Raw genomic sequence first — 23,097 nt, 5'->3', positions numbered from 1 at the left:
ATCCATTTTCTGGCAGCATTTAGTGCCCTGAAGGACAGCAGAGATTTTATCTAAATGTTGTACCTGGACTTGGTCCTGGCTGTTTCCCAACTCTATATCAAGGCAAAATCTGGATACATACCAGCCCATTTCCTCCAGGTTTTGGTTTCTCGAGGAATCAAAACAGGTTATTGGGTTTGGAGAAAGTTGGAGGAATTCTAATTAGGCTTTCACACTGGGTTGTTAGGGCACCAGAACCCAAAATGCATGCCACTGTACACTTGTGAACATTATTTAAATTTAGCTATGGATTTATAGAGCATGCATTTTCCTTTTAATTTGTAGATTGTAATGGTTCTGTTATAGGACTTTTCTAGAACTGGTGCAAACAAGATTTTAGATTCCAAAACACTTGGGTGACTATGTTACCCCCAAAGACCTCTTTTTTAACTAATCTTTTAGCACTAGCTTAAAATTGCCATATATTTACAGGGTGAAAAGTGCCAATTAGATGATTTTAGTAATAGAGATGGAATCTGGGAGGGTGCCAACTAGGATATCAATTAAAAACTGCAAAGATGGAAATATCTTTTTAATACTTTTTTGCTTACTTATTAGATGTGCTGTTCTATTTGGCTTATCATATTAAATACAACTGTATCATTATTCATTTAGATACAAACAGAAAATGATTGAAAGAAAAAAAAAAAAAAACCACTTGAGAATGGCATTCCCATTCTCAAGAACTGCCTGTGATTTTTTTTTTTTCATGCCAGTTACGTTTTTTTTTCTTCTCTAAAAATTAAGTCCTCCAGTCCCAGATGCCTAACCTTATTGAATAAAGACATATTTCTCTTTAAACCTTTAGCTGACTCTGTTCATCTTCATACTGTTACTACATCCAGCTGTGGTTGAGTGAAAAATGGTAGTAAGAAATATGTAATGTAAGCTTAATAATTTTACTGAGCCAACTAAAGTCCCTTTAGCTCAGTAACCTATCTCTAGCTGTGGCCTAGCTTTGAGAAGGTACCTCCTTTGAATACTCTACTGGCATTTGCTCAGGTTGATGTCAGTTAAAGTAGAACTGAGCTATTTGCTTCTACAGTAATTTTTTTTCCTCAGACTTGGATTATATTTGAAAAGGGACATTTTGTGTTTATGAATATATCTGAATGAGTTTTATTATAGGAAATATGTGTTTGGAAGAGGTTCCTGTATGTTTGTTTCCCACTCCTCTCCTAGTCCCTTCTTGCTGTAAGTTGTTCTGAAACTACTTCTATTTGAAACCAAGTCAGTCAACTGGACAGAGCTCCTTGGTTTATAATAGGTATACGGAACTGTATATCAGAACAGATGGTATCAGTGTGTTCCTTGTTCTCTTTCCAGTGATCTGAGAATATTGCAGTAGCTGACTCTTCTCAGTCACTGCATTAAAGACTCAACTGTATAGCAATTTTCACTATGTTCTGTCCACCAGTATCTCTTGTCCTATTAGGTCATGGGTTCTAAGAGGTGCTTAAATAATGATCGTATCTGTGGTCAGATTTATTCTTTCTCAAGTCAAAAGCTTACTACATTCTGTTATTTTTAATTTGTGATTCTTTGGCTGGCGAGTTGTACTGGGACAGATTTTTCTGTTCCTCTTACTACTTCTTGATAGAAGGAATAAGTTAATCACAGTACATTTCTCTTTTAGTATAGAATCCTTCTGCTAATTATTGATTTTTCTTAAGTAGCTGCATGTGTTTCAGAGGGCAATCCATGGGTAACTGCTTAGCTTAAGAGACTGCTTCTTAATACTAGAATTCCTATTTGTAATATCTTAATAGCACTTCACGGGGTGTGTGTCTTAAATGTTATAGACTCTTAATGTTACTTGTAATATAACCTAATATAATAATATAGTATCATTAAAATATACAGTTACAAGGGGATTTTGCTACAGCTGAAATATATTTACATGTGTGTTAATTTAATAAATTTAGATAGCCTGTAATGAAAAGGGATGGAAAAGTTGGTTTGATAAAGATGTTCCTGAGGAAGAAATTATACCTGATGGATATAATGATTCACTTGATACCTTTCGTAAGCTTTTACTCATCAGGTGAGCATCTTCAGAAAATTGGTAAATGTATACATGGTTGCGTCACGTGTCTGAGTCATGCTATTATCATAATAGCATACTTTTTATTAATTTCTATATGACATGAAGTATTATTTAATTAATTCACGTGAAATATGTTTTAATTCACTCACTTTGGAGCTATCCTCTGAAGAGTCTAAAAAGAGTTTTCTAGACAATATTTTCTTATAGCTTTGCTTTTATGTCATGACAAATGGAAACTGGCAACCACATTGCAGCCTTCTCCAACAGCCACTGAAAAACAATAATTCAGATAGTTTTTTTTTTCATTTCTTTTAAAATGCACTATTTTAAATAACTTTAAATAAGTAATTATTAAAAAAAAAAGATATTTGTGAAAATGCAAAACAGGTATTCAAAAGCCCCATGTGAAAAGTGTGCTGTAAATGATCTTATTGCATCAGCTAAGATCTCTGTGACAGGACTTGGGACAGAATGGAGTTCCCCAAAGCAGCATTCAGCTGCCTTATAGATGAGATCATATCTTCCTACATTCATTGTATACTTTCCAAGTGCTGCAACAAATACATCAGAGACACTACAAAAAACCAACATTAATTACTAGACCATGATTTGTCTTTGGAGTGGATTCAACCTGTGCAGTAAAAAAGGCATTGAATTTGTATCTTGGTATGTATTTTTATTTCTAGGTCTTGGTGTCCAGACCGAACGCTTTCCCAAGCCAGGAAATATATTGCAAATTCCTTAGATGAGAAATATATAGAACCAGTCATTTTGAATTTAGAAAAAACTTGGGAGGAAAGTGACACACAAACACCTCTCATCTGTTTCTTGTCTATGGGATCCGACCCAACTATTCAGATTGATTTCCTGGCTAGGAAGCTTAAATTAGGTATGAAGTAATTATTCATTGTCATGCGTTAAGATACAGAAGGGTAATGTAAGTAATTTCAGAGGGTTTTTTTTCTGAAAAGTATTTCTTCAATTCTGTTGCACAGTTGATTGTTCATGTACCATCATCTTAGAGATAAAAATAGTATTTTACATAAAAGATGGTATGCTGAGGATCCTTCTGTATGCAGTTGAAGAGTGACTTTTTTTTTTTTTTTTTTTTTTTTATAAATTGTTATCATCCTTCCCAGTGATGATATTTTTTTTTATTTCCTAACTATAAGACAATATTAATTTATGTTGTTGTTTCGGGGTTTTTTTTGTGGTTTTTGTTCTTGTTTTTGTTTTTTATTCTGACATGGTGATAATACCATTTTCTTGTTTTAACTCTTAACTGCAGGTACACAAAAATCAGTAATCTGCTTACAAAATTATTTTGTAACAAAAAATGCCCACGAGATTTGCATTTGTATATTCTGGACTTTTTTGAAATTTTGAAAAATTGCGCATACAAACTGAGTTGGAAGTAGACACATATATTCATTATATTAGTCACATTAAAATGTTCACAAATGCAATTTTACAATTATGCATTGTGTTAATTTACATAGCTTCATTACCTACACTTAAAGAAAAATCTGGGTTCATGTTTCAAATACTGTGGCTTACTTCATTAAAATTTGGCACAAATTCCCATTGATAGTAATAACATTAATGTCTTTCACTTCTACAAACAGTGTAAATACTGTGAATGTATATTTTAATGTTTTTTTACAAAATTTCCGTGTTTAGAAAATTTATACATAGCAGAATATAATGGTGAAGATATTCTACTTTCGTAAGTATATATTTTTGTATTAAAATTTACTTAACTGTGCTGTATTTATATCACTGGTTTTTTGGACTGAATTTCAATTCTTACCTTTTCTGAAAAATGTAAGTTCATTATTCTTATATTGTCAAATACGTTGCAGAGTGTAGGACCATCTCTATGGGTCAAGGACAAGAAGTTCATGCACGCAAATTCATACAGATGTCAATGCAACAGGTAGGGAAAAAAACACTGCAATGTAAGTTGTTTGTCTGATTTAGCATTCTTTTACACCTCTTTGCATGCAATCTTTAATATTTTGCATTTTCACCTTACTGTCAGGCATATCTCTGGGTAAAAAATTCTCCTTGAGTGCCTGAGCCTAAAAACATTTCACTGTGGGATATACGTGTGCCAGTGGAGTCAATACTTCTGCCAGTGGTAATATTGAGCAGCTTTTCAAATGTAGCACATTACCTTCTTAACACTATGCTGTTATCCAAAGGTAAAAGTTCATCATGTCCTAGTTCTATCCTGCAGGACTTGCAGATCCCACAGTCTGGTTAGCTGGACACTTCAAAGAGTTGTGAACAGTGTTACAAATGAAGACACACAGCCAGTTGCGTGTAAACTCAAAATATCGGGAATTAGTCTTATTCCAGTATTCTGAAGGACTAGAATATCTCCACTAATAGAGAGTAAAAGACTGCAAGAACTACATTGATAAATTAAACATATTTTTCATCTGACCATAACTGTCTGTTAGTCCATACTAAGCCAGGAGAACAAAGCTACTTGTAATATTCATCTAAAGAAACCTGAACTGGCTTGTGTTCAGTAAGAGGTTTGTTTGGTACCATATTACCAATTGTTAACCAGTGTATGCTTTCATACCTACAGTGGGACTAGTCATCATAAGCTAGATAAAAATTTAAAGATGGATTCATTATGATATTTAAAACATAACTCCTCAAAATATGACACCCATTAGATTCCCTGAGTCCCTGTCCTCACCCATGAGAGTTCTGGAAGAATAAACAATGAAAATGAGATCACAATACAGAACACTCTGCAAGAACAAATGTACTTTTGTGCTCTGATGTTTAATCACAACGAGTTGAAGAAATGCTTCTTTCTTTAGACTTCTGCAAAATCCTGTCCTCTTAATCTGATAGACAGCAGTGCTTCAAAGCCTTTCCAAGACTTCCTGTCTTTCATGCAGAAAAAAAGAAAAAGTCAGGCAGAATCAGTTCAGGGAATTCCAGTTGTGTTGTCTGCTATTTGTGAGATATCTTCATTTAAGGCAAAAAAAACCCAAACAAAAACAACCAAACCTCTTGCCAGATTATATTTATTCATTTGACCATAGTACAGTCTGCTTCATTTGTGTTTCTCTATTATGGACAATATAATACTTGCATATGGCCTTTACTGCACGCTTCCTAGACATTACTATATAATCCAAGGTTCTCTAGCTAGTGCAGCCTTTGTTATGAAAGTTGTCTATATTGCATCCCAGTAAACTCTTAAGTCCTACCAAATGTTGTGACACCAATACTCGAATATAGATGTACAGTGCTTTGGAAAAAGAGAAAAATGAAATCTCTTTATAGCAGATGGCATTCTTAATGATGTGCAAATGCACACATACATCTCTCATAATTCTTTGTGTTCATGTGTCTAGAATGGTCATAATCAACTTCCAATTCATTGGAACGGTGAAAAGTGGTGCATCCCTGCCTTTCTTTGCCCTCAATAAAAACCACAAGGATACTCAAAACAGTACTCAAGGAGAGCTCCTAGTAACAATTTACGATCTAAATGCCTTGGTGGTGTACACATTTTACAGAGGGAAGGATATGTGAACATCAGATTTGCAAGAACAAAACAATTAGTGAATATGAAGACAAATATCTGAGGTTTTTCCCTACCTCTGGCCAAGAATATGTAATATGATTAAATTTGCTGTGCTGTGTTACAGGTAGATAATTTTTTAAAAATGAGCCTGATTCATTTGGAAACGTGACAAATTGATTAAAGATCTTCCTCAAAAAAGTGGTTCCCCGGAAAAGAAGGAAAAAAAACCCCTTCATTTAATCTTTTTTTTTTTTTATATCTATCAGTTCACCATAAATATTTCCATTATATTTTGTCACCAAATGTTATTTATTTCTTTTTAAATGAACTAAAACAAAATTGCCAAAATGAAATTACAAGCTGTAATGAAATCCACACATCACTGTTTAGAACTGATTAAATAATGCCCCATTTTAATATCAGGCTTCTAATTCATTGGGCTTCTAAAGTGATGCTACAAAAGCTGATTGAATTTAAATTCATAAGCAGAAGTGCAGAGAGATAATAATCAAAATAGAGCTTTCAGGCAACTTGAGAGTTGAATAAGATAGAAATTAATAAGTGGAGGTTAAATTTCATACGTACACGCACTTATTGCAGATAAACTAATTGCAGTTGAAAAGTTTTGGAGTCTTGTTACCACCTCTTTACACTTACAGGTTATGTTATTAACAAATAAGTTTTAAAAAATATGTACTCCTTAGATTTCAGCTGTTAATTTTCCACTCACATTCTTTTGGATCTGATGGCAGGTTTGCTTTTCACCGGTGTTTTTCTCGGAGAGGACAGGAATTACTTCTTTTTGCCACTAGGTAGCACTGCTACTTTACTTAGAATATTGGCTCTGGTTACATTATTTTCATCGTAAACAGTAGGATGTGAAAATAACTTTTGCACTAACATTTCCTATTTGCTTTAACTGTGCCAATACATAAACAAATTATAATACATACTCAGGAATAGACCAAAATTCAAAAAACTCAAAGACAACTAAACCCCACCAAAAAACCTAAACATGCAAGACCAAATTTGATTCTGATATAGACACTTGGTTTTATCATTATGAATAACTTGTTCTAATTTTTATATCGTAATGGTGAATATTCTTATTTAGGGAGGCTGGGTGTTACTTCAGAATTGTCATCTTGGACTGGATTTTATGGATGAACTACTGGAGACTCTTCTTACTGCTGAGATACAGGATGAGACGTTTCGAGTTTGGATAACTACTGAACCACATCCTAAATTCCCAATTACGCTGCTACAGGTTTGTTCAAATATTTAATTCAGGTACCTCATGCCATCAAAATTATTCAGATTAAGCGTGGAAATGGAAATGAAAGAAATGGGGGCGGGGATGGATGACAAAGCCCAAGAACTTGCCTTATAATGCAAATATCACTTTAAACAGGAAGGTTTAAACATGCAACATGGAAGTTCTTGAAGCTGCATTAGGTATGTGTGAGTTCACATTAATTCTATACACAGAATCACTTGAATCAAGACTATCGGGCTTTACCTGTATCCCATTTTTCCAAACCAGATGCCTTTGTGAACAGAGTAATGCCTGCAACTGTGCTTAGACTCTTCCAGATTTCTCTGTCTGAAATAAAGGATAAAAGGGGACAGAACACTCATGGACAGCACATGTCAAAGAACATCCTCTACCAAGAAGTTATCTGTTTTTCGTTGGATAAACTATAAATGGTTGTTCTGTAGATCACAGAATCATAGAATGGTTTAGCTTGGAAGGGACCTTAATGATCACCTAGTTCCAACCCCACTGCCATGGGCAGATCTCAAGGAGACAGTTTTCATCAGTACCAGGAAAATTGCCTAAACTCTTACAAAGTGCATTTAAGTCACTTATTCCTAGCACTCTCACAGCAGGCCATAATGCTACTTAATATCTAGTGTAATAGCTGTGCGTTGACACTTCTGTGTTCATAGACCCCTTTCCTCTTAAAAGCAGCGGGAGTCTCCTTAGTGGTTCTCTCTAAATAAAAATAGATAATATTCCTGATATCTAGGATATGAAGGAGGAGAAGTGTTCCTTTCTCGAATGAATCTAGGAGACAACCTTCAGTAAGAAATGTATGTCACCATGGAAAAAGACTGTGTATAGAAAGCTAGCTGTATGGGCTGACATTCTCTTGTATTCTCTCAGCAGAGAATGAAATCATCCTACATATCAAGGGATTTATGAATAGAGGAATATAGCAAACTGCGTGTTTATATAAGTGAGAATAGAAAACAGAGGGTTGCTAGATGAATCTTCACTGCATTTATCTCAAATGTTTCATGTGTGATTTCCCAGTCTATAGTGTCATGTTACCTATTAAAATATTAACATATCCAGGGATTCCAGTAAATTAATAACTGACAAACCAAAGGTCATCTTTTTCTCAGAAGAAAGGAGAGAATAATTTGGGGGGTTTATACAGAACACTCATTGAAAACTGAACAAGATATCCTTTGAAATGTGGAAATACTGGTTACCAAGTGTTCCCATTCAGTCCAACACTAGTGTGTTCACGTGCAGGTAAGTCCTTGCAGAAGGCTGGAGCTCATCTCTAAGACAGCTTGCCTGGGCTCTGCAGCCCAGAAATAAATTTGTGAGACTGAAGTTGAAAAGTCATTCCTTAAAAATAATTGAAGTTATTTACCACAAATATGGACGTAGTAAAATTGCCAGGTGAAGTACATATTCATGAGTGTCTTCCATTAAGTGTCTCTCAGAACTGGAAACAGTTCAGAGCCCTGCTTGCATTCAGCCTGTGAGCAGCCTTTCAATGTATGCTGCTGTGTTACCCAAGCCAGCCAGACAAGCACTTACTGTTGGAGCAGAAAAATACCTTTATTTGGGTTCCTCCAATATTTGAAAGTGTCTCGAGGAATGCAGATTCTGATAAGGCCAGTCTGTGTCTGAACTAATAGATTCAAGTGTGGCCATGAACATTACCCAGCACGGGAATGCAATAGTCCATAGGGATAACTAGTTAAAACATTCTCTGGTGTGAAAATCTGTGCTAACTAGCACTCTTTCAAGTAACTTGCAGGCATGGTTTGACAATTAAAATTTTGTAGAAACTATTCCCATTAAGCAGTTTGCATGAAACTAAGGGATTGTCTTTTAAGGGGCTGTAGCAGTTTACTACCACAAATGTGGATTCCATGTCTGCTGACCAGAGTCCTCAGGAACACTCTCAGGTGACTCTAATTTACTGCTGCAGACATAGCCGCAGAGACCAGACTAGCCACTGTGAACACAATGATCTGATTGGAGGTGAGGTGAGGTTTCTTTGTATTTACTGTGAAGTCCTGGGACCAGACATACAACAGAGTTCTTTTCATCCACTCTGCATAGTTCTCTTTTATCATTCAGTCATTGAAATACAGATACAGAACCATATGATGCCTTCTGAAAAGCATGTCAATTGTTTCTGGGTTGTTAATGAAAATTCTTAGATCCATGGACAAGTGTCAATGATGGTTCTGACCAACATGAACTGAAGGGCTATGTTAAAAATCTTAAAGTAATGTATATTACAGAGTTTTGTGGCCTAATCTAATATGTACTTCTTTTATGCAATTTATAGTAAAACTACATATCAACTTTGTATCTACAACGCTTCAGCTATTTGCATTTTACTTATAACTCACAGTTGTGACATTTTTGTATGTTGCTGGTTTTGTTCAGTAAACAAATCCAATTCCTTTATCTTTTTCACATGATAGATTGCTATAAAGTTCACAAATGAACCTCCCCAAGGTGTACGTGCCAGTTTGAAAAGAACATTTTCTGGAATTAATCAGGATCTGTTGGATGTTAGCAATATGCCTATGTGGAAACCTTTGCTTTACACTGTAGCTTTCCTGCATTCTACTGTTCAGGTATTTATGATAAGGTTTGCAAATAGTGTTATAATATATGGAGTCACTTTAACATAGGTTACTGAAAATACACTTTCTGATATTTATTGTATCATCATGTTTCAGAGTTGAAGCTTTAATTTCGGTAATCTGGATTTCAAGGTTCTTTATTCTCTTAATTTTTTATAAATTTTACACAATTTTCATACTATGGGCATTTAGAATGAGCATTTTCTCATCTAATTTTAGCTGTCCAAAAGTTAGTCATTTGGTGCAAGGGAAAAAGTGCTTTCTGTAGTCAATAGAAATAGATAAACACCTCAAAAAAGAAAATCAGTCTATAAGTCTTCGCTGTCTCTCTATAAAAGAGTGAATCATTTTCTGGATATATATCACTCTGTCCATTGATTTTAAGGGCAATCTAGATGTCTAGCTTAGAGTAGCTGTCTACTTTCTAGATGGCTAAATTTAAATAAAATTCTATCACTTAGTGTCTTGTTTTATCATATTTTTGTCTGTGTCAATGTGTTTTCCACATTATTTTCAATGGGAGCACAATATCTATACTTTGTACTTTTAAAGATATGTAAGTTTTGAGATCACAATAAATACCAACATTTTGAGGTCTCTGAATATACTTTATTTTCAGCAGGGATCTCAAAATAGGTCTAAAACGCTATTAAGTCATGCTTTATTGAGCTGCTCGTGTTTTCAGTGTAGCAAAGATGGTGAAAGAGAAAGACAATTTGTCGAGGTCCCTATTAAGATACAGTATTCTGCATTGTTTTCCTCCTTCTACCTTTTTATAAACAGTGAGAAAGTTGTTCTGTGTACTGCCTTAGGATTATACTGCTCTTTTGGAACTAGAAGACCTAAGCTTATTCAACCATCAGTACTTTTAAGTATTATAGCTATTCATCTGTTCAGAAAATGTATTTATGGATTGTCAATCAGCAAGAAATATATACACTGCCCTGCCTGCCTTTAAACTGACCAATTGCTAATACACTTTGGTGACAAGATTGCTATGATAAATATAGCTTAAGAAGTAATTCAGAGAATTTGGCAGAAAATCATTATACCTTTCTGCGGGCTATGATTGGTTAATGCTGTGTCATCTGCTTATAAACAATACCTGATTTTGAAAAAACAAAAGTTTTTTTTCAGTTCTAATTCTTTTTAAATACTGTAGCTAAGGTACCTAAATGTTACTTAACTAGATGCCAAAGACTGTTGGTCATTGTTGACCCAGTAATTTAAACGGTAATAAATGTCATCACTTAGTTAATTTTAGAATGTCAGTATTGCACTGTTTATTCATTTAATAAGTGTCAGCACTATTCAGCAATTTAATTCTTAACTTCTTAGATTAATTTATTCTGTGTTCTGAACAAAATCATTGAGTGATGTAACTGAGGTGGTTAAAATAAAGTTGTGCAAAATCTAATAGTGTTGGATGTTTAAGATGTTTGGGCTGCAGATGATATTCTCTTACTTTTATAGTTAACTATTTTTCTGTTCCTGCAAGCATTCTAATTTTATTTTCAAATATTTGTGTGGTAATAAATTTGAATAATGTAGTTGTGGCAGCCTTATAATAAAGTTCTGAATTTTGAAAAACATATTAAAACAATACAGTGAAACAGTACGACAGAACGGGCAACCTAGAAGCCCTTGGATAACTGAACACTAATACAGGAGCTTGAAAATTTGAAACTATCATTAGTAGAGCATATATGTAGAAAAAAATGAAAAATTGTACAACTCAGAATTGTTGATTGTGCTGAAAATCCAGAGATTGGTAATTCCTTAAATTAATTAATATTAAAATCTGATCATCCACACAGACATGAGACGTTTCAAACCTATGACTGATACATTGATTAGTAAAGGTAGCAATAAATGATTCTGTTGCTTTTCCTATAAATATTTATCCCATGGTATAACTTAATAATAAACTTTGTTTTTTATTGACGCACACAGCTGTTTCCTAGGCTAGCTTCCTTCTTCAGTTCTCTACTCCACTATTATTATTGTTATTATTGATCTTTAATAATGAAATACAATTATATGTTGTTTCATAAACATATTTGGTTTTAATTGTATTCCTAAGGAACGACGCAAGTTTGGGCCTTTGGGTTGGAATATTCCCTATGAATTTAATTCAGCGGACTTTACAGCCAGTGTTCAGTTCATACAAAATCACCTAGATGAATGTGACATCAAGAAGGTGAAGACTAAAATTTGTATACAGTATACTTAATTGTTTTGTACAGCATTTGTAATTGTTTTTTTCTTCATGTTACTACTTCTAATAGTTTATTCATTGCTCTTCTTTCAGTGCAGCTTCAAACAATCAAAGTTTCAGATTCTCTGTAAGACAGTCAAACTGGAATATTTTGTGTGCTATCATCCATGTAGAAATACATGATAGTTAAGAATTTCAGAATTTGATCTCATTTTTTCAGTATCATATCTAAAATAGTAACAGGTCTATACAATATCTGCTTTGGAAAGGGAGCTAAAATATTCAGAGTTTAACAGAGCCAATCAAACTTCTCTATAGCTGCCATTTGGTCTTCTATTATTTGTCAGGGAATAATTTAATAGAATAGCCATTCCTTGCAAAGCAGCACTTTGTCAATAGAGAAAGATGAGAAACTGGGGGAAGGAGGAAAAAAATGAAGAGGAGTGGCAGTATCAGCTGAGAGTGATTTCAGGTCACAAAAGAAATAATGAGGTATATTTCTAATAGCAGGATCAAACCCTACTCTACTATAAAATTATAGAGCTGAGCTCAGAAAATACATTAGAAATAAAGTATTATTTTTTTTTCTTGCAACAATGATCTTTTCAGCTTACATTTCAGAGCCTTATGAGCTTCAGGTGATATCAAAATTACAGGCTGGATACCTTCTTCTTACATATTATAACTACAGTCTTCTATTTACTTTGCTTGCATCCAGGGGATATCATGGAACACAGTACGCTACATGATTGGAGAAGTACAATATGGAGGCCGAGTCACAGATGACTTTGATAAGCGTCTTCTTAATTGCTTTGCAAGGGTGAGAGACCTTGAAAATACAGTTATTTGTCATTTTTATTGGCAGCTGCAATACAGAAATCAGGAGACCTTCTTTCTGCTGAATACGCACTTCTTCACCAGTTTATAAGACTCTTCAGAGTAAAATGAATTTTTCAGAACATCATTGTTTGGCAGTGAGGTTTTCCTCCTTGGTTTCTCTTTAGTGAGGAGCAGAAACTATTAAAAAGACTTAGCTGGAACTCAGAAGACATAGCTTTTCATTATTTACTTGTGTATTCAAGTAAAATTAGAAGTAGTAGCTATAACAAGAACCCTAATTCTCCAATAAAAAAAATGAGATTAAAAAAACCTCTGAGTAGCGAATTAATTGTGGGTTTTTCCCCTCTGGATTTTTCACAGGTATGGTTTAATGAAAAGATGTTTGACACCAATTTCTGTTTTCATACTGGATATAAAATTCCAGTGTGCAAAACCCTGGAACAGTATTTTGAATACATCCAGTCACTCCCTGCCTTGGACAGCCCAAAGGTCTTTGGTCTCCATCCTAATGCTGATATTACGTAAGTAGGTCTCAACATATTTGAAAACAAAGACTCTTTCTTTTAGTATTTGGAAACAAATCACTATAAAATGCTTAAGTAAAGTATATTTTTCATAGGAAATCTAGGATTTGTGTGAATTTCACTACTGAAGTAGAAAACTTGATGTGTATGTACATGATTATAAATGCAGTATCTTCAGCTACGTTTCACATGTTCTTTTAAAGCTGACAGAATTTTTATTACTTACTCCTCATGGTTTTAAAAATGTTTTTAAAATTTGAAAGCATTATAAAACTTTTATATGAACACATGATACAAGGTTCTATACAGTTCAACTAGAGAAAGTTTCCAATGTTTGCCTTCTGTTCCAAGTACTATATTATTATTTTGTGCACACTCGTTAAATGATTCTCTGGATTGTCATTTTGTTTACAGCATGCATTTGGATGTAATTACAATCTTTTGTTGCCATTAGTCCTGCCATTCCCATGATTTAAAAGAGGCTTTTCAACCTCACCAAGTACTAACTCCATTTAAAATGTTATCTTTGACTTAATTCACTTTTTCATTCCAAATAATGTGTGTAACAGCTTGGCTTTTATTTCTTTCTAATGTTATATGCCCTGTGAAAGGATATCATTCATATAATATATGAAATAATCATCATATTTTTTTCACTGAAGTTCTTAAGAATTCTGCCATGAATTATTGCATTTTCATTATGTCCACATTCATTGTTTCTTAACACAGCTTTTTGTGTTTTTAAACAAAACAAATGTTATTCAAATGCCCACCTGCTCTGGAAACATATTATATTCTAACACTTTGGGACAAAAAAAAAATTCCCACAATTTTTCAGTCTCAAATATCAAAAGCCCAGTATTCTAAGCATGCCTTGAGAACAGTACACAGTTTTATTGGCAACTCTGCCTAGCACCTACCATTGTAAATGTATACTTCTGAAGAAAAGAATCTAAGAGTAGATTCTGTTTCAAGAAATTCTCTGATACTTGCAAGACCTCCTTTCCAGAACTGGTTAACAAGCCAAGATTTAACAGATAACTAAACAAAGTCCTAAAAAGAGAAATGCTTCATATACAAAATTAGGCTCGTAGAAGGGCTAATTTTTAGAAGGAACTTTGAGACTAAGTGTTGGGGGAGCTTTAGTGAGTAGGAACAACTCTTTCATGTCTCTCTAGTACCGAGTTTTTCTTCCATCTGGTGCATGAGCATATTCCTGCTACTTTAGTCCTTTTTCTGGAGATATTTCTTTGTATGTATTTCTCTAGAGTTTGGGGAAAATGTTCAACAGTTTCATGTGTTTTTCCGTGTCTTATCACAGTCTGTTATAGGCAACTATGCACATGTACTGTCTGTCTGAATTTCGTCTGTGACACACAGGCCAAATGGATTAGCATCCCATACAATCCCATAAAAAGCTGAATTCAAATTCTCCTTAAAATATCCTATCAAGTCATCTCAGAGTAAGCAGAAGGCGAACTGCTAGAATTGGAACCCTGAGACAGCCAGGACGTTTCCATGCTACTGGGGACAAGAAAGATTTTGCCTCCCACTGGTTTAGTGGGACAGTCTTCCTGTTCAGCCAAAAGCCTGATCCATTGATTCCAACTGTAAGACTTCACTGAATGTCAATACTTTTATCCACTTGGGATTAACACCTGAAGTTATTGCAACTGTTTTTAACTTGCTATGTGAACCATAGGCTTTGCAAAGGCAACATAGTTAACAGGTACCTGAGCAGGCAAGGAATTCTGACAATCTGTCAAAACCTCTTCTTGAATCAGTTCCATGTGGAAGCCTTAAATCTAACTGAATTTTTGTAAAGTTACTGCAAGCTGTTACTAACCAGCTGAAGACAGAGCAGACTCTCCCATCGTCCCTTGCTGTATGTGAGGTTTTGATACCACATTGCTGTTTTCTACACAAAGCTGAGGTAATGTTTCTGTAAAATTGCGTTTGTTCTTATTTTAACTTCCAGTAAAGAAAATTCTTGATGGCAGTGACTCCAGCTATCAAACTATGATAGGTTGTTGAAGTCTTTAGGACTTCACGTGTTCTATCCTGTGGCACAATCCTTGGTTTCATTCTTATATAATTATGTACTACAAAGTAATAGAAGGAGATGGATGTCATATGAAGGTCGAAAAGTAAAACCAACATGCAAAATTATGCTTTGAGTCGGTATAAATTTATGTACTGAGTCAGACTCAGGCTGTATGTTCCTCATGTGGCTGATTCCATAAGGTAAAAGTAGGCAGTGCCAGCACTGCAGTACCAACACATACACTGTTATATTTTCTTTCTTACTGCCTCTTGTAGCTCTATGCCACTAGATAGCATTATAACAAAAGTGGTCCCATAATTCTGCTTGTGTTGAAGGACTGACGTGGTCTACTATCTTTTACCATCAAACGCCACATGAATGTAATTCACTTTTTTGTATTGGCTCAGAACATAAATTTACATTAGCACTGCCCATGCTGTACTATGAAATAGAAGGTTTTAATCTACAACGTTGTAAATCTAGCAGCTTTTATCATTAATGCTAAAATACCTCGAGGCAGAATGAATTTACTATTTAATAAAGGAGCAGCTTGCAGAGTTATGTCTCCACCTTTTCCTTCTTCTGCATTCCACTTTTAAGAAGCAACTAAACGAGAGAAATATTCTTCTCTGTTACAAAACTTTTGTTCCTTCTTCCCAGCAAATAGCTGTTTAGAAGTTTAGGCATGTGCTATTTTCTTCCCTTTCCCTTTCTAGAATCCCAAGAAATCATATGATAGTTTTTTCTGCCACCTCACATTCTCAAAGGTCGAGAAACAGCCTGCAGAACTCTTTCTTCTTCTTAGCCCTGAATTAGAAAAACAGCAAGTGTATAACAGGGTGTGTAGAAGGAAGTTCATATTCTTTACAGACATGTGAACAATGTGTGGCTTTCGTATCAGTGTGTTCAGCTTAGCACAGGACGCAAAGGAAAACAACTTCTTCTAGGAGTTTTGATTTAACCTGGTGAGGCAGTATGGCTTTTTTTCTCAACTTCCAGGTTGTGAGTTCTGCAAAGTATCCTTTTAACTATTAAAAAATCCCATGTAATTTATAACATATTTCTTATCCTCTCAGATACCAAAGTAATACAGCAGCTGATATTCTAGATACTATTACCAACATTCAGCCTAAAGAAAGCGGTGCAGGAGGTGGAGAAACTCGTGAAGCAATTGTTTATCGTTTAGCTGAAGACATGCTAGAGAAACTTCCTCCAGATTACATACCCCATGAGGCAAGCTAATCTTAGTTGTTTTCTTACTGTTCTCTCTGTTGAGTTTTCAGGTAAGACATTCCAAAAAAGAAACCCTAAACTGTAAAGAAAGATTGTATACCTAGTAGCAGATTCAAGCAAGGAACCAACATCTCTATCGCTATCAGTGTGAATTGATATGAGGCTTTTTTATTTAAAATCGAGACATCTAACAATTGATCATCGAGATATGTCATGGAGACTATGCTTGGACTTCCAAAGCTGCATGTGAAAACACAGAAAAAAATCAGTGTTGACTTTTTGCGACAGCAATCTCCTGGGCCTTCTGAGTGAAGTCCTATTCTAGCAAAATCATGAATAATTGGACAGTATTAGACAAAATAAATAAAAATAAAAACTGCAACATTTTTAAGGGGGTAAGAGTTACTTGAATAATGTGAAGTACAAGCCTATTATTTACTTTTCTGAACACAAAAAAGTTGTCATATATGAAAAGAGTATCTCAACATTTCAGATTTAACTAAACTCCTTCTTCTGTGCTCCTATATTTTAGGTAAAAGCTCGTTTCATTAAAATGGGGCAACTTAACTCTATGAATATTTTTCTTCGGCAAGAAATTGACCGAATGCAAAAGGTGATCACAATACTCCGCAACAGCTTGAATGATCTTAAATTAGCCATAGAAGGAACTATTGTTATGAGTGAGGCAAGTAAAAGCATATTTACTACGTATGGAAAATTTTATTTTAAACTATTACCTTGATTGCTTTAGTTCATATATTGTAATTTCATTCCTTCAGAATTTGAGAGATGCGCTTGATAACATGTATGATGCTCGAATTCCTCAAGTATGGAAAAGAGTATCCTGGGATTCTTCAACACTGGGCTTCTGGTTTACTGAACTTTTGGAAAGAAATAATCAATTCTCTACTTGGATATTTGAAGGAAGACCAAATGTGTTTTGGATAACTGGGTTCTTTAATCCACAAGGTAAGGTACTGAAAGGACTTGAGTAATAATGTATTTAATCATAATGTAATGGTTCTTACTACTTATCTAATTTAATATGACACCTAGTTTTTCTATGTTTTCATCACTGTCAAAATATGTCACAGAAGCCAAGATGATAAGTGGATTCAAAAAAGAAATTAGATAAAGTCATGTGAAACAGGTCCAATGGTAGCAATAAACATCGCTGTCCAAACTTAACCTTCGAGTTGGGAGGTCCCTAAACTCCAGGTTGCTAGAATCTGGAAGAACATAGAAGAGAAAGGATTTATGTGCCATTTTGCCTGTTGTAATATTATTTCACTAAGCATCCGCCTTTGTCTAGTGTTAGAGACAGGATGCTTGTACAGATGGTCTTTTAGTCTGACCTATAAACGCATTTTTTATATTACAAGAAGGAAAACGTGTAGCTAACAAATAAAATGCTTTATCTTGTTGACATATTGTAGCATGATATGATACATCTTCTAAAGAAAATATAGTTAATGATAATGATACAGCTTTTAAAGAAAATATGCTTTTCCTGTGCTTTCAAACTCTTTAACTTGTTCCAAACTGCAAGTTGTGTGTTTGGAAGAGCTTTAATCTAGAGCAATATCTTATTTATATGCTGTACAGTAGCAACAGAAAGAATTTTTTTTACAATAAGAACAATCATTCACTGGAACAACCTCCCCAGGGACATGGTAGAGTCCCCATTGCTGGAGGTTTTCAAGATGCAATTGGACAAGGTGCTAGATAATCTCATCTAAGCTCTCTTTCCCACGAAAAGTTGGACCGGGTGATCTTTCAAGGTCCCTTCCAACCTGGGCTGTGCTGTGATTCTATGAACGTGTAACTATACCAGAATTTATAGCAGTTCTCTATCTAATATCAAAGTCCTTTTTGGAGTCACTCTCAGCAGTTGAGGTGCCTGGAGCACATCCAAATTATCATTAAAAGATGGTATTGAGATGCCAGTCAAAACACCATTCCATTGATATCATAAATAACACAGCTGGTAAGCATACTGTTCTCTGGTGATTCAAGAGCAGTACACATGGAGGTGGAAAAGAAGATAATGGACCAGATTCTTTTTACCAAAGAAAATATTTAGCTTAATAACAAACAAACCTGAGGCACACATGGTCTCGAACTTGGTGATCGCTTCCACCGCTGTGTTCCAAAAAAATAGTCCTGTAGATGGAGAAAGAAGTCTGCTCAGCGCAAAAGGTTTGCTATGGCTAGGGGTGAGGTAAGTACAGTTACTGTATTTGTAATACTGCTCACTAGGAAATTCTGACTAAATCAAATCATACAGTAAAGTTTAAAAATTGACTGTTGTGAGGCAAATCAGAAATTGGACTATCCTGTGCTGCCATTGCAGGAAAATCTAAACTGATTGCACTGGTGAATCAAGCTCTAAATCTAACATAGCATTGGCAAACACATTATAATGTTAAAACATGGGGAGTGTTTTGTATCAGTGGAAAAATCTATTTATAGTACTATAAAGTAACACCAATAATTATATTTAAACCTGTTGTGATTTTTTAGCAATTCTCAGTGTTTGTCTGCTATAAATCATTATTATTAAGGAAGAATGTATGTTAGTGGTAGTGCGATACTCCATTCATGGCACTTGGAATGAACAGGCTTATGAAAAAAAGTAAATATCAGATTATAGAATATAATTATTTTTCAGCAAAATTTAGAAACCTAGGTCACACTATTTTATTTTTATCAGTGTATGATATTTGAGAAATGAATACATGTTCATTTCAACTACTACATTAGTTGTATTTACATCACATATGAATATTTCAGCTGTGACAAATACCTTAGCTTCTAATTGGCTTTGTCCTAATTAGCATGTTAAACCACTTCTTAAATATTGAAATGCTGTTTTCTACTGCATGCCCATGTACTTTCAGCATTTTCCCCCTGGCTTGTCAGTATTTTAGTCAGTGGCTTCACCTCCTTGTAGATACTTGACAGTGCACAAAACACTAGTCGTCTTTTCCGTTACGGCCCATCGAGAAGGAACTGATGCCATTTCATCTTTAAGTCTTTACAGTAATCACTCTCCCTTTTCTTCACTAACAAAACATAAATTTTTCATCCTTCATAGGCACTGCCTTATCTACATTCCCCACACATGCATAGTTATTTTTATTATCACATTCAGATACACCTTTTCTGTTTTTCATTGGTGAAATTTATTTTATTTTTCTACTTTTTTTCATTTAAAATAAAAATTGCCTTTTTCCTAAGTTGCTTTTACATAAATATCATCTCACATAATTGATATCTTGTCTGCCTTCAAATTCCTTCTTGAAATACAAATCTACTGTGGATCCTGTAGTTGATTGCCAAATGATAATTTGTAAATCAGTATTCTGAGCAAACAGTTGTTAACTGAATACTTCAGTATATTAAAAAAAGTACATTATTTTATGTGCCATTTAAAAATATTTTTCTCAGTGTAATGCATTCTATACCACTCTTGTCATTTGTTCCTATTTTGGCCCCAAAGCAAAGTTTGCTATTGTTAGTCAAGGTGCTCATTTTCAATAGAACTCTGAATATCTGTCTATAATATTCAGTGCAGAGCCATGCAGATGACAGAGCAAGGGCGCTTTTTTTGTCATATGAGATATATACTAAATCTGTGGCTTAATTCTCAAGGATTCCTGACAGCAATGAGACAAGAAGCAACTCGATCACATAAAGGCTGGGCTTTAGATACAGTTGTAATACATAACGAAGTGCTAAAGCAAAACAAAGAAGAAATTACAGCACCTCCTTCTGTATGTATGACATGCAAAGATGTTTCAGTATTAATTTTTGGTATTTAATTTACATTGTATATCATTCAGTCATTTTGGATTGCTAGAGGAAAAAGTTACTATTGTCTTCACCTCACTGGTTTTGCTCAGCATAGAAGATAAATAACAATAAGCATGAAGATTTTATTTTTTTTATTTTGCAGTTACAAAAATATTTTATTAATAGAATCATTTTATTGTATCACTTCTTGATTTTTGGAATTTATAGTAAACTTTAGATGAAATTGTGTAGTGTATGGGCTTTATTAAACACTTTTATTGCCATCGATTTCAGTAGCATTATCTCCTGAAAAAGGATTATATTATAGTTAAAAATCAAATAGTTTGAAAAGATGCAGTGTTAGAAATTTTTTACTGTAAAACATATATTCCTTTTAATGTTTTAAGCCAATTACTTATTTTATAAAACAGATGCTTTATTTTGTGTAATGTATCTGCTTATTCTCTACACAGGAAGGAGTATATATCTATGGGCTATACTTGGAAGGTGCAGGCTGGGACAGACGAAATAGCAAACTCATTGAATCTACACCAAAGATTCTTTTTCTCCAGCTGCCTGTGGTGCATATGTTTGCTGTTAATACAACCAGTCCTAAGGATTCCAAGCTCTATGTTTGTCCGCTTTACAAGAAGCCCAGGAGGACAGATCTGAACTATATTACAGTGATCTATTTAAGGACAGTAGTGTCTCCAGACCACTGGATATTGAGAGGAGTGGCTCTCCTGTGTGACATCAAGTAAACTTTTTTTCATACCATAACAGAAACAGAATATATGGCACATGTAACCAATTACATGTGTAATTCTTCTACTGCTTTTTATTTGGTCGCCATTGGTCATTATACTAGAACTTTGATTTCAGTCTTGGCTTAATTAATTTTTTTCTCTGCTTCCAGTAAATTCAGTTGGTCTGGGCTATTTGGTGATAGTTTTAAAGTAAAGTTTTCAAAATAAGTTCACTGATTGTAGTCTTTAATGTTTCCATTACATTTCGTTCAAATGGAGTATTTTCTTTAATAATACAATTAATATAAAATAAAATGTTGTTAAACCTTAAAAGAGAAAAACTTTTTCACATTCTTTCTCATATACAGCTTTTAGCTTGTGTTTCAGTGACATGTGATGACAACAGAAGACAATATAGAACATAAAATTTAAGTTCTCCTAGATACAAGTTTTAAAATATTCCTGGATTCTGCATGATACGTACATTATTTTCTTTGATTCTGCGGGAAACTTCATGTTTAAGACAGAAAAGTATATTTCACCCATATTTTTTGCTTGGGGTTTCTCAGGGTTTACTTGTTCTTGCTAAACTATGTAGATTAAGCAAAACTACAGGAATGTTTGTGCCTGGAATATCTGACAGAGACCAGTGTGTTCTCTGTCCAGTTTAGTTGTGTGGGAACATAGCTACAGAAGTAGAACAGTGCCAGCTAATTAATATGGATGGTTTTGTAACAAAAAGAGAGAACCAGAACACCTACAAGTACAGTTATTTTCCTGCATCTTATCTTAGCTCTGAACTATAGACTGGAATCCTTGGAGTGCCTGTCACAGCATTATTCTGTGATTAACTTGATGAACATCCATGTATTCTCCAGGCATAATTAGCATTAAACTAATTCTATGCATGTAATACTAAACAAGATATGCAGTCTATACTATCTCTTTAATAATCTGTGTAAAATTTGTTCTTCCTTCAGATAACTTTGTGTGGCAACACAGTTTTTCACTTACACCCCATGACTGGACTATGTTCTTCCTTTTGCAGTGTAAGAGTGTTCAAATGCATCTGCTGTGGCAAAGCGCAGCTACTACTTGACAAAGTCCTGGGGCATCTGATGGGATGGTAAAAGGCTCTTCTTGAGTTAGAATCCTGTGCCTTTCTGTTGGAGGTCACCATCACAGGATATCCTCTTGCAGAAAGGCTGTGGCATATGGGAAAAAAACAATACATAGATACAAAAAAATCATCAGAGTGACAAAAAGGAAGATCTCCAAATGTGATTAACTAATAAGTTTCTTCTCTCTCTCCTCTGTAGACTTAGTTAGATTCAAATACAACAAACCAGCTAAGGTGTTAGGTAAAAATCCACAGAAATTGTAAAAGTTAAAAGTTGTACCGCAGAACTATATATGCACAGAGGGGGAAAAAAAATCTGACTATGCCAACTGCAAGAGGTTTTCCTCCAAGTAATCAAAACATTGATGACAGTATTTGTGGTGGGTTGAACCTGATGGGCAGCTAAGTACCTTCCCACTTGCTTGCTCACTCTCTGCTGCCCCAGCAGGATGGGGGAAAGAACTGGAAAAGTAGAAGCTGAAAACATATGTGTTGAGATGAAGACAGTTTAACAAGTGAAGAAAAAATGCACACACAGCAAAGCAAATTAAGGAATTTATGTACTGCTTCCCACTGGCAGGCAGATGTTCTTCCCACTTCCTGGAAAGAAGGGCCTCAGCACACATAACAATTACTTGGGAAGACAGATGCAGTAAGCAGAAATATTCCCCTTCCTTCTCCTTTCCCCAAGACTTTGGTGCTGAATATGACATCATATGGTGTGGAATATCCCTTTGGACAGGTCGGGTCAGCTGTCTGAGCTTTTTCCCCTCCTGCGTTCCTGCATACTCCCAGTCTACTTGCTGTAAATGCAGAGAAGGGAAAAAGGTCATATCCAAAAAACAGCATAACAGCTATAGTGTATTTATTCCCAAAGATTTTTCCCTGATCTGGCCTTTCAGCTTAATTACAATGTGGAAACAATGTGTAACCCTGTGAATGCCTCCACAGGTGGAAGATGTGCATTGCCACATTTACAAGTGAAAGTCTATATGGGAAAATACCAGGGAAGATGCAAATTAATAATGTGCT

General features: G+C 34.7%; 1 protein-coding gene across 1 annotated transcript in view; it reads left to right on the top strand.

The window, feature by feature from the left end:
* DNAH8 (dynein axonemal heavy chain 8) overlaps window positions 1–20,960 on the top strand; it is a gene marked incomplete at its 3' end in the record, with an annotated part of 150,799 nt that extends 129,839 nt beyond the window's left edge. Inside the window, exons 80-92 of the mRNA XM_082480246.1 lie at window positions 1,965–2,083; window positions 2,773–2,975; window positions 3,949–4,022; window positions 6,757–6,909; window positions 9,381–9,536; window positions 11,629–11,745; window positions 12,482–12,583; window positions 12,964–13,124; window positions 16,248–16,404; window positions 16,937–17,089; window positions 17,184–17,373; window positions 20,059–20,180; window positions 20,673–20,960. Coding sequence (XP_082336372.1) covers window positions 1,965–2,083; window positions 2,773–2,975; window positions 3,949–4,022; window positions 6,757–6,909; window positions 9,381–9,536; window positions 11,629–11,745; window positions 12,482–12,583; window positions 12,964–13,124; window positions 16,248–16,404; window positions 16,937–17,089; window positions 17,184–17,373; window positions 20,059–20,180; window positions 20,673–20,960 — 1,995 coding nt within the window. The remainder of the gene's footprint in view (window positions 1–1,964; window positions 2,084–2,772; window positions 2,976–3,948; window positions 4,023–6,756; window positions 6,910–9,380; window positions 9,537–11,628; window positions 11,746–12,481; window positions 12,584–12,963; window positions 13,125–16,247; window positions 16,405–16,936; window positions 17,090–17,183; window positions 17,374–20,058; window positions 20,181–20,672) is intronic.
* Between the last annotated feature and the right edge of the window lie 2,137 nt (window positions 20,961–23,097).

This window comes from Vanellus vanellus (assembly GCF_965231255.1).
Source record: "Vanellus vanellus genome assembly, chromosome: 3".
In the NCBI taxonomy this organism is placed as follows: domain Eukaryota; kingdom Metazoa; phylum Chordata; class Aves; order Charadriiformes; family Charadriidae; genus Vanellus; species Vanellus vanellus.
Note: the sequence above shows the minus strand (reverse complement) of the source record. Positions and strands in the feature narration are given on the sequence as shown.